This window comes from Vipera berus, assembly GCF_964194415.1.
Source record: "Vipera berus genome assembly, chromosome: 7".
In the NCBI taxonomy this organism is placed as follows: Eukaryota; Metazoa; Chordata; class Lepidosauria; order Squamata; family Viperidae; genus Vipera; species Vipera berus.
The window spans coordinates 52,463,153-52,476,170 of record NC_138209.1 but is presented as its reverse complement, the minus strand read 5'-3'; the positions used below and the strand labels follow the sequence as shown (position 1 = coordinate 52,476,170).

The following is a 13,018-nucleotide window of genomic DNA, read 5'->3' as shown; positions in this document are numbered from 1 at the left end:
AAATTGATGCATGCTCCAATCCATGGTTGTCCAACATTTTGGCTTACCTATGCTGCATTGAATAAGAGGAACAGTATTGGGCTGCATATAAAATATATAATATATTTAATATATATATAAATAACAAACTTTGTTCACTTTATTTTTTTATTAATTTGCGAGGCCATGATACTAGCTGTCTGGGGCCTCATGAAGCCCATGGGCCATATATGGACATTTGTGCACTAATCAATTTCTGATCAGCTAAAGAGAATAATTGGAAATCAGGGATTTATTCAAACTGGACTCATAGTTTGGGTGTATTCTTGAATTCAGACATGAATATGGATTCTGAGTTTTCCTGCTGGTTTAAGGTATATTTCCTCTCTCTTGTGTGCCAAACACTCCATTCTTGAAGATACCAGTAATTACTACATGAATAAATTACCTTCAAGGCTTAGCAGGTTAGGTGATGGTTTGGATATCAGGCACGCATTTGTATATTTATGCTGTTCAATGGAAGAAACTCCCTTAATTTAATCAGTGGAATAAATATATAAACAGTTTCTCACCCCACTACAGCCACCTGAACGTTTCTCATACTTGGCAGCCTTCCAGTTGTCTGGAAGACTTCTGGGTGTCTTTCATTGGATTCTTCAGCCAAGGTGTTAAAATAATAAACACGTAACCGCAGCACGCGTACAAGAGAGAAAGAGACAATCTGAAATTTTTTAAAAGGAATGTTTACAAACAAATGGCACCCTGTGTCTCAGTGATCTCCAACCTTTCTGGGTTTGCGGATCAGTGGTTGCAGTGGGAGGGAGGGGATGATTTCACACACATTTGCTTTATTGTATATACTGGATTCTGAAAAGTATTATTGTAATGCATATAGCAATAAAATGCCACTTCTGAATATTAGCCTGAGCTTGATTTCTTTATATATTATGAATTAATGCAAATGTGCTCTGTTAAAAATATAATTTTCAAATTATAGCCCTCTCTTATCAGAGGGGGAGGGATTCAACATCATCTACAACACATCATCACTCTACAACACAATCCTTTCAGCAGTTCCAAGAAGGCTTCACACCTATTTGCACCATTCAGGTTATCCTGAGGATACAGATAAACTTCTAAGTGGCCTCAACGACTCTCTAAAATAATGCAGTGACCAGCCAGCTTCCAGGAATGTAGATCCTTTCATTCTCCACCATCCAGTCAGAGCTGAAGAAGCTTCTTGGATGAGAAGTGAAACATCTTCAAAGAAAAATAAGAAAGTCTAGTTGCCTCTTGAAAAAGCACCTTTGGGACAACCATGACCTGGATGACTGAGAATCTCCATAAATATTTATAATTTTCAAAATATTTTCCAAACTGCTATTGGAGCTGACAACCTTGTTGCACAGTTCTTTAGATTTTGTCCATTATTAATCTGGAATTAATAATGTAAATACAACAGCCAGTTTGGCATAATGGTTAAGGCATCAGAGTAGAAACTGGGAGACCATGAATTCTAGCCCCCCTTTATGCATGAACCCAGCAGAGTAATCTAGAGCCAGTCAGTTCTCTCAGCCCTAGAAACAAAGCAGTGCCAAGACAAGTGCAGGGAATAGTCTCTAGAAAGTGGTCAGGAGTAAAAACTTACTTGAAAGTAAGTAAAAATATTTGTAATTTAACATTGTATTCAAAATGTTTAAAATTTTGTGTTGAGTCATGGTATTATATCTAAAAGTTTTGTTCTGGCAGCAGAAATAACTCACAGAAAAAACTAGTTTTGTTCATTTGTTTTTCTAGTGTAAGTATATTTTATGAGAAAGGTGAAGCAAATTATAAATTCTATTTTAATGTAAATAGTTAACCCTACATTTAGCATAATGACTGAGCAAATATTATTTGGCAGGTTCAAACTAAATAACCACAGTATATACTGTTAAATATGTACAAATGGGAAAAAAAGACTTGGCAAAATGTATTACAAAGATAAAATTATTTAATTTGAACGAAATCTTAAATGTGTAATCCTATATTATGTAAATCAGTTCCTGAAATTCTGCCATGCAGCTTGGATTAATTTATGAGTAACAGTGTATAATGTTATTACTCTTATCCTAAATCTATAAAAAATTAAATTGACTAAGCCATTACTTGCTAAACACATTTACAACTGTTTTTCAAAATTAAAATTATATAGTATATTTCTACAGCATTTGAAATATTAATTGATAACAATATAAGTAATTTATAATATCAAAAATCCTTCACATATTGACAAAAGATGTGTATTGAAATGAAGTGTTACTATTACCAAGATTTTCTTGTAACACTTTAGTATTTGTGGGTTTAGGGAAGCAAGTATTATGAACTGTTATTATGGTGTTGGACAATATTCATGAAAATTAATTCCTTGCTTTGTAATCTTCATAATTTCTCCATTTAATGAATCATCTTCAAGGATTTTTATCAGTCCTTCAGCAATTAGTGATGGGCTACAAATAAATTCATATGACAAAAATTAGACAAGGCTGACTATAAATATTAGAAATCATTTCATATTTCCTAAACTATTAAAAGAGAAAAGAAACAATTTTCTGTCTTTGTGAGATAAATATACTTGAGGAACAATCAGGTAAATAATAGTTTGATCTAATTTATTTCTATTCATTTTCCTATCATGATAACAAAGCAGATATTTTATATGACTATATAGTATTTTTAATACTAGATAAAATATTCTGATATTTGTTTCTGGGATCTTGCAAGAGTCAAAATAAAAATCAGTTATGAAGTTTATACAAACCTCATTCATTTGAAGTAATTACAGGTAGTCCTCTACTTACAACCATTGATTTAGTGACCATTCAAAGTTACAACGGCACTGAAAAATTTGACTTATGACCATTTTTCACACTTAAAATTGTTGCAGCATACCCATGATCATGTGATCAAAATTTGGATGTTTGGCAACTGGTTCATATTTATGATGACTGCATTGCCCTGGGGTCATGTGACCCCTTTTGTGACCCACTGACAAGAAAGTCAGCGGGGAAGCCAGATTCACTTAACAACTGTGTAACTAACTTAACAACTGCAGTGATTCACTTAACAACTGTGGCAACAAAAGTTGTAAAATGAGGCAAAACTGACTTAACAAATGTCTTGCTTAGCAACAGAAATTTTGGGCTCGATTTTGGTTGTAAGTCAAGTACTACCTGTATATAAAATCCTATTCAAGGTATTGTAGAGAACAGATGATATTCAATATACCAGAAAATGTGTGACTATTTTAGGCCTCCAACTTTTCCTATCTCAAAATGTATTTATTATATATAGTGAAAACAATTCACTTTAATGGTGATATGTTTTTGTGGATTACCTAACTTTATTGCTAAATAAAGTAACCTTGTGATAAGCAATCTTACATTGCTTAATATGTATTGTCTCCTTCTTGGACCATTGTGGCTATTGAAGGAAGCAAATTTAAAGGTGACTATTATATTTTTAATATATTTTTAAGGATTTGTCAAAGCCCACACATCCCAAGTATATAACCTGTTATGTGCGAGCATCTGAAGTTGCAATTACTTAATCTAATCCACAATTTAAAGATGTATTTGAAGCTTAAGTTCCATATTTCTATTAATGTCCTCGTATTCTTTTTAAAAACATAGTTTTCAAATGAAGAATTTGAAAATAAAAATGGAAAATACCATTTGAACCAAGGACATTCCAAGAAAAAGCTAGTGTAATATTTGAGTTCACACAAAATGCTAAAATAAATAAACAAACAAAATATATATGCTTGGTTCAGATCTTACGGACTATGATTTAACAACTGGCTGGTAGTTTAGTTAAGTTATGGTCTGCATTATCCCACGTGCTGGTTTAGTTGCTTTAAAAAGATCCTGCCATGCATGTAAATACTTTGAAACATCCAAGCAGAAATGTAAAATAAAGATTTCCTTTGAATTAATATAGCCAGCCTGCAACTATCAGTAGTCCTTGAGTTACGAATGTAATGGAGCCTGCCCATTCCATTCGTAACTTGAAAACTCATGGGAGTGAATCTCATACCTCAAATGAGATCACTCCCTGCTCGTTAAGATGCATGCAGCTTGTTAAGTGAACATGAGGTATCTCAGGGTGGGGAAGACCATGGAGGGCCTAGTGATGGATAGATAAGATACTTCATGCTTCCCCCTTGCTTCATGCCGCGCTGGACTCACCTTGAAAAGATCCATCTCCTCTCTGCCACGGTTCCTGCTGTGCAGGAGGTAACACATGATCATGTGAGATCATTGGTGCAAGATCTCACCCTACTGATTTTGTGTGATCTCATGCTACTTTAGGTCTCTGTTCTCTGCAACAGAAAACGGAACTGTAGCTGGAGGACACTACTGTGTGCCTCTGGAGGCTGGATCCAGGCATTGGAAGCCTTTTCCAGGCCACTGCCATCCGGATCTGAGGCCAGCTTGTGGGTGGCCGCAACCTGGAAAAGGCCTCCAATGCCCAGATCCAGCCTACAGAGGCATGCAGAAGTATCCCCTGGCCTCAGCAGCCTGGAAAAGGTCTCCAACACCCAGATCCAGCCTCCGCAGGCATGCAGAAGCATCTCCTGGCTATGGTTCCATTCTCTGTTGCAGAGAACAGAGGCCTAAAGTAGCATGAGATCATGCAAGATCAGTAGTGTGAGATCTCGCACCACTGATCTCATGTGATCTTGCGTTACCTTAGGCCTCTATTCTCTGTGAATGCACCGAAGGCCTGGAGCAGCCAAGAAAGTGAAGAATTTCAATCTTCACAAGGTGAGTATTGAAGCTCTAGTGCCTAGGGAAATCGGGCTGGGGTGGGAAGGGAAGGAATAACCAGGATGAATGTTGCAGTGCCACTGAGGTCGGTCATAAAGATGAATGACTGCCGTGGGGCAGCAACATTCATAATTTTGGGATTTGCTCATAAGCACTAGGGGGCACTTATCACGTAACTTCAAACATTCGTTAAGGGAATGCTCGCAACTCAGGAATTACCTGTATATGTCCATGTAGTTTTCTTGGCAGCACTATGGAACTATATAATTCTTACTGAACTACAGGCATTAAGTAGAACTGCATAGTTTTTACTCACTCCAAAATGCCATAGAATTCCATCTTATGTTTGATTTCTTCTTTGAATGAATAATATGAACCCATATATTCTTCCTGGAAAGCACTCTGAAGAATTGGTGTGTTGACAAAACCAGGACAGATAGCATTTATTCGTACACCATAATTTTTTGCTCTAGCAGCCAGCTGTAAAACAGGAAACTATATTATGTACTATTGTTGAGATACGGTAAGAAAACATTCTTTGTATGGAAAAAATATCAGGTTCTATCTCTGGCATCTTTAATTCAAAGGAACATTAAATGAACATATAGGAAACCATGCTGAGCACAGTAGGAAATATCAGAAGAATAAATAATTTGATATAAAATACAAAACAGTTCCTTGATTTGTATTGTCTACTGCATTTACAAATATTGTTTCATTCAACCAACAATATAATAATACTTTTTATCATTTATATTTTTGCGCTATTACTATGTAGTGTTTCAGTCACTCCTTATTCTTTTGATCCAGTGGACTTCATTTCTCTAGGAGTGTCTATCAGTAACTGTTTCTTATAAGCTCATATTTCTGTCATCAGTGATAATATATATTCACATAGACTTCTGTGGCCTTTTTCCAATTGCCTTCAATTTTTACAAACATGTGAATGTAATGCAATTTCCATTGAGCCATGGATATAAAATAGGTAAACCTTAGCTTCATTATTACAGTAAGCAGTCTAGTTTTACTTCATCAAATACTGAAGATTTGTTTTTCTTTGTGGTCCAGGGTAATCCCAAAAATTCAAAGGCATCAGCTTTTTTCTTTTCATTCTTTGTAAGGATACTTCTTTCACAGCCACATATTACAACCAGGAAACCATGGCCTTTGTTGTCAACATGATGCTCTTACACTTTAATACTTTGTTCAGTACTTTCATAGCTTTTCTTCTAACCAACACACATCTTTATTTCATAGCTACAGTAATCATACTTGTGTTTTAGCCTAGGAAAATAAAGACTGTTACTGTTTTTATCTTTTTTTACCTATTTGCAATGGACTATTAGCACTACCGTGTTTCTCCGAAAGTAAGACCTACCTTGAAAATAAGCCCTAGCTTGATTTTTGGGGTGGGCCTAGTATAAACCCTACCCCAAGAATAAGCCCTAGTTTTGGGGTGCGGTGCACACCTAAAAATCAAGCTAGGGCAGGGGGGATGGAGCTGCCCCGTGTGCCCCGCATCCACTTATCACCTGCTCACTTCTGTAGCATACCCTGGTCTGCATTTCACTGTCAGAGGCCTTCAGGAAATGCCCCTGCAGCTGAGAATGGAATTCTGGATTCCTCCCGGCCTGTATTTTGCAATCAGAGACCTTCTGGAAAGGCCTCTGCAGTCGAGAACCAAGCTATGGAAATCTATAGCTCGGTTCTTGGCTGCACAGGCCTTTCCGGAACATCTCTGATGGCAAAATGCAGGCCGGGGGGTGCCATGCGTGTCACTCTGGAGCTTCATTCTCAGCAGCAGAGATGTTTCCTTCAGCCGTGGAAGAAGTGGGCCAGTTGGGTGGGGCTGTCAGTGCCATTGTCGTGAGGTGAGACTGTGGTAAAGTCACCCCCTGAAAATAAGACCTGGTGCCTTTTTTGGAAGCAAAAAAAATTAGACCGGGTTCTATTTTCGGGGAAACATGGTAGCACTGACTGTTGACATACTGTAATCCTACTTTTGATGGTGGGATTCTACTGATCCTTCTGGTTTTGAACTCCATATTTTACCTATATGCTGTCTCACACCCAAATCTATCATTTGTTAATTATGTTCCTGCTAAAGGAGAAGCTTTTCTTAACATTGATTTTATTTTAAGGAGAACCTCAGAAAATCTTCAGTTAATCAAATCTGAAGAGTGTGTGTGTGTGAGTGAGAGAGAGAGAGAGAGAGAGAGAGAGAGAGAGAGAGAGAGAGAGAGAGAGAGAGAGAGAGAGAGAGAGAGAGAGAGAGAGAGAGAGAGAGAGAGAGAGAAATAGAACGATGGGGTTCATCAAGAAGAGAGCAAGACTTTTCCCCCCACTATTTATACTCACAGCCACTGAACGTGTAAATCCAATTACTCCATGCTTTGAAGCAGAATACACTGGTTGGTATGCAACTGGCCACAGCCCTTTAATGGTTAAAAAAAATCAGGAATTTAAAAAGAACTTTACTTGTTAAAAAATGAAAAAAAAACTGTAAAACTATATGGTTTCTTTATATTATTCCACGGATCAACACAAAAAGAGTTAAAATGGTTCATTTTTGTTAAAGCTAGTATTCTTCCATACTTTGGATTTGATCTCAATATTGTTTATAAGTACATAGGAGTATGAAGGTGACACCTGTTTGCAATATTTTAAAATGGATAGATTTTTCCCGGTCTTTTGGAGACTGAACCTAAATCTTAAGCTGTACTGACATTTTGGCTACCACTTCTTACTTGTTTTTCCTATATTATGATCACTCAAAAAGCACTTATGAAAAATGTTTCAAAACTGTATCATTCATGTGAGAAGAAGTAGAGAAGAAACGCAGCTTTAAGCGTATGATTTTACTTCTATTTCACAAGAATTATTTTTCCAAATGTCATTTATAGATACTTTAGATATACATGACAGTGTTTTCTGCAAATTATCTATAGGTATCTAACTTTAATTGATTAATTTGTAAAAAACAGTCCTAAAATGTCAATGAGTAGAAGAAGAATATTATGATATAAAAGCAATTAAATAAATCCTAACCTTGTAGGATATGAAATCACAGAAGTAGAAAGAAAAAGAATAGAAAGATAAGGTAAAGTAATGAAAAAGAAAAATATTTCCTCTCTATAGATTTTCCCCACCATAACAATTCATAAATGTAAATTCACACAGCTGGGAAGCACATTTTGCTGCCTTGATCTAGAAGTATGGACAGTTTTAAATCAGTAGCTGTTAGATAAGAGCTTCCTACTTTTCCTTGTAAAATCTGTCCTGAATTAGCTTGATCCCAACTACATCTGTACAGAATACACTTTGATCCTCCTGATATATTCCCCTCTGTCCATCATTAAATAGAAAATCATTGTTTCATTGGAAATAAAATGAAAACTTTCAAATTACAATAAGGCAAACTTTTCATTAATTAAACAAAATTAGAGCAAACTTTTTATTTCTAATGACTGGCTATAATGAGGCATATTGTCATTTTTCTCTCTCACATCTGCCTCTTTGATACATGCAATATAGAAGAGAGATATCACTTTATGACTTTTTCTAATTGTATCTTGCTCTGCAGCACATGGTACAATATGGAATACAATACTCTGAACATTATCTCAAAGGGACTTTGGTCTTAATGGGAAAAATGCTCAAGCTAAATTTGCTGCACTGTGCTATGCTGTGCCGTGCCGTGCCGTGCCGTGCCATGCCATGCTAAATTCTATGCTACCTTTACTATTGTCCATCTTCTCACAATGGCAAAATCAAAAAGGTTTACATAAACAAAAATGCAAGAGTCTGAGGAATTTCAGGACTCAGGTTAAGTTTGCTCATAGTTCATTGTCAATATAATTAAAACCTGTTGAGTTCAAGGAAATATTATATTAAGCAACAGAGAGAACCTAGACTCTTCATAAAACAAAAGAAAAGTGACAGGCTGTTCTGGAAACTGATGTCATAGTAATCCAGTATGTTTATTCCAAATGTTCAACTTTCAGTAGAATCCTAGTTCTGATGCTTCTTAATAATCTCATTAATCTGTAATGTCTCTCAAGGTTGTCTAGACCAGTGTTTTTCAACCTTTTTTGGGCAAAGGCACACTTGTTTCATGAAAAAAATCACGAGGCACTCCACCATTAGAAAATGTTAAAAAATTTAACTCTGTGCCTATATTGACTATATATAAAGTAATTCTCTTGAATAGGAATCAAATAAACACAAAGAAAGTATTTTATAATTACTTTTCAATTTTTCCCACGGCACACCAGGCAACATCTCGCGGCACACTAGTGTGCCGCGGAACAGTGGTTGAAAAACACTGGTCTAGACAGTATATCCTTTCCTTAAAAACAATTGAAGATGCCCACAATATTGGAATCGGGGAGCAGATAGCTAATTGCTAAATTGACTCTGGATAAAAACAAAGAATAAAATCTTCCAGAACCTTTGGACTCAACACCCAATGATAGTTTTTTGTCCTTTTAAGATTTTGACAAAAATCTGAGCAATAAAGTCCTTTTCTCTGACTAGAAAAATCTTATACTAGATGTATAAGATTCAACAATATTTATGAATATTTTCCCCAAACTTTATGATCAGAAATTATTTTAAGTTTTATTAATTAATAGCAGACAGGGTTCCAGAAAAATCACAGTATAATTGACTATTATTTAATACTTATATTATTGTAACAAATACTCATCCTAAAACAGAGGTCTCTAAACTTGGCAACTTTAAGACTTGTGGATTTCAACTTCAGCATGGCTGGCTGAGGAATTCTGGGAGCTGAAGTCCACAAGTCTTAAAGTTACCAACTTTGGAGACCCCTGTCCTAAAAGAACATTTCTTTGATACGCTTACTGATTTTAAATAAATATTTTATACAGTTGATAGATTGTGGGAAAAGCATTGGTATACAAATATTGGTAGCTACCTTGTAAAGTTTTCATTAGTAATCCACTCCAATATATTGGCAAACTGATAACTGGCCATCAGTCTCCTTTACTAAAAATAAAAGACTTCTATGGGACTCTATATTTATAGTACTTCTGTTTTTTCCTAAATAAACAATATGCTATTTCTTTTCTCTACTATTTAATAGTTATAAAATCATGACTTTGATGTATGTTAGCTAAATGACAACTTTATTTTTGAGGGGAACTTAGGTTTAAAAACAATGTTGATCAGATTGTCAAACCACTGAAGTGCAGAAACTCAGAGTATTAACTAGGGAAAAACAAAAGTGATGATATTTGGTAGCAGAAATATTAAATAAAAATAAATTGTTCGATTTTGATCAATAGAGTAATGTTCTTCCTTGAAGTTTCTGGATTTTACATTCTGTAAGTCTTTATCCTAATAGAAACACTTTTGGAAATGGCTAATGAACAGTGAATCATCTTAAAAATTATCCTTGAAGAAAGGAGAATTAGGAAAAAAAATCCCGGTCCTTTTTCAGGCCAACATTTATTTTCCTTGACTTGTTGATTCTCATTCTCATCTATAATTGCTTCACTAAACTATATCCTGTTCACTTGTCTGTGGCTGGTATTATTAGTTTTTTTCTATTTATGTACACTTTTCCTTTAATGGTATAACTTCCCTTGTTTACTTGAACTGGAAATAATAATGTTTAATGGTCACACATTCTCAAACTTTAAATAATACCTCATTCAAAGGTCAGGAAGCATAATGATAAAAAAATAAGGTTTTTCCGCCCTCTTTTCACTTCTTATCTAAAGCAGAATCTTATTTAAGTATATTCAAAAGAAAATACCATTGGCCTCAACAGAACCTATTCCAAGTGTATGGATATTAGTTTGCAAGTGTCCAACTTACGTCAGGAGGACCAGACAGGAAACATTACCTGCTAAACTAATTCTAATTTATTGTAAAGTTACTGTACATCAATAGAATCTTGCAAGTCTAAAAGTACAGTTGTCTTGCAGCTCCTTTACAGGAGTAGTCCCTTCTGATCACATTTTCCTGCCCATTTTGCAGCTATGGGCTATTGCTGTCTCTTATCAGACTGTTCCATATCCAGCTTCTCTTACTCCTCATCTCCTGAGGTGTTTCACATTACCATTACAGTCTATATGAATGTCAGAAAATCTCATCATTCAAATGGACATTTGTGCATAATTTGGACAAAAACAAAAGCCTTTTATAATAGTATTCTTTTATTAAACTGTATATTCTGCTCTCACTATCTCTAAAAGATTATAAATTTATGAAACAAAACATACCTAATAATTAGACAGCTGGGAGATTTCATAATTTGGTTATGGAAAACTATAGAAAAATTCTGAAGTATAACTTTACATTATTTTTATTATATGAACTTATATAGATATGAATGTGTGTGTTTGTGTATGTGTGTATATTGGGTCATATCTATGTTTTAATATATGTATAAATATATGTTATACTATATAATATACTACTTCGTTTTACAACCCTGCAATAGTCAGAGCAACTGGATGGAGCTGTACTACTAATATATGAAGTGCAAAGGAAGATCCTAAACTTCAAAGGAAGATCCAACAAGGCCTCTTTATTTTAACCAACACTGAAAAACACAGTGCAATGGCAAATAGAAGCTAAAATAAGAGACCCATATAGCCTATAAGATTCATGAGAAGTTGCTGACTTTTAACCCAGTGTTGTTGGAAAGAGCAGACAGTTTTCATTATATAACAGCAAGTGTGCATGTTTAAGTCACATTTACATTCTCATTCTGTGTAAGAAAACCTATGACGGGATGAACAGATTATAGTTTAATTTGTCGTGTTCTATTTTAACATGGGCATTTGTAATTAAAGTGATTGTTAGAAGAGAGCTCACTAGGGACCTTTTGTCCAGCTGTAAAATGTGATCACTGGCTCAACCAAATGGTAAAAACTAGTTTCTGCTTAGGATATAAACTACAAAGCACAAGGAACAATTTATCAAACAGAACTGAAAAAATCATGATTTTCTTGTGGATTTATATTTACGTGCAAGGTGTAATGTTCTAGAAACTGTTACATCTTATGCATTAATTCCAAGAGTCCACTGCAAATATAAACTCAATCTGCAAATTTTAGCCATGTTTGTAAGCAGGTTCTGCCTAATAAACAGTGCACATATACAGGTCAAGGGAAGAAAATTATTATTTTGAATAAGTTTCTTTTTGATGTACAGTATATATTTAACACACTAACTGTTAAATCTATTTTATCTAACTGAACTTCTTCAGATGGATAATCTGAACTGCAAATCACCTAAACATACACCTTAGTGTTGTCAGAGATCCCCTGCACCTCAAAGGGTTTAGGACTAGGATACTCTGACTCTCCATTCAAAAAATTGGATTTAGCCATTTCATTTTTTCTCTGCTTTTTATTATTTTTTATTGAGGCCTTTCTTTGGCTCTAGATAACTGCACATAGGAGGGATCTGTTCAGGGATTTCAATATTAAAATTACTACAGATTTAAATTCTACAGATTTAATGGAAGCAAGTGCAGATGACAAAGTACTGGAAAAAGATCATTAAATCTGTCCGAGGCAGCTTGGATTAATTTTCATAAAGTCCTTGCATTGCCTCAAGTATTAACTAGCAGTTCCAATAGTGAAAGCTAAGAAACAACACAAATTGCTTTACATGTGCTTTACAATGTGCTTTACATGTGCTTTACAATGTGCTTTAATCTTTGATTATCAGTTTCTAGACAATAGTCATACAAAAACACAGTTTGTTCCTTTGGTTGTTGTAACATTTGGAGTAGGCTTCACAAGAGAGGCCAAGTGAAGCAGTAAAGCCATGTTATGTGCTACTGTGTTATCTCTCCTCAATTTTAATTCTGAAATTTTGTTGGGCCTTCACCTTGTCCAGGTTGTATGCATTACCCTCCAGATTCCCACATTCCTTTTCAACAGTGATTTGCCCATGTAGAGATGGCTGTAGAAATCCCCCAGTCTCATGCTCCTTTGTGACACTCTCTACAGGGAATCTCAGAAGACATATAGATCTCATTTTAAAGAACTATCCTGGTAGAGAGACAAGGCTTATCTTTCACTGCTTCTGTCCAACCAGGCCCTTACTTATCTTTCCCAATTTTGCCTAATTTTGTGCTATCATTTCAGTCTATGAATGCAGTTTAGTACAAATGCTGGTGATTGTCACTGTATGATTGTTCCTTTTTACTTTATTTTATGTAATTTTACTGCATTTTATGTCTACTT

The 13,018-nt window shown here is 35.1% G+C and overlaps 1 protein-coding gene across 1 annotated transcript in view; it reads right to left on the bottom strand.

Annotated features, from left to right (window-relative positions):
• Nucleotides 1–2,006: 2,006 nt before the first annotated feature.
• Nucleotides 2,007–13,018, bottom strand: part of HPGD (15-hydroxyprostaglandin dehydrogenase) — a gene marked incomplete at its 5' end in the record, with an annotated part of 36,581 nt that continues 25,569 nt past the window's right edge. Inside the window, 3 exons of the mRNA XM_081332159.1 lie at nucleotides 2,007–2,468; nucleotides 5,104–5,267; nucleotides 7,146–7,222. Of these exons, the coding sequence (XP_081188285.1) occupies nucleotides 2,351–2,468; nucleotides 5,104–5,267; nucleotides 7,146–7,222 (359 nt within the window). The 3' untranslated portion in view covers nucleotides 2,007–2,350. The remainder of the gene's footprint in view (nucleotides 2,469–5,103; nucleotides 5,268–7,145; nucleotides 7,223–13,018) is intronic.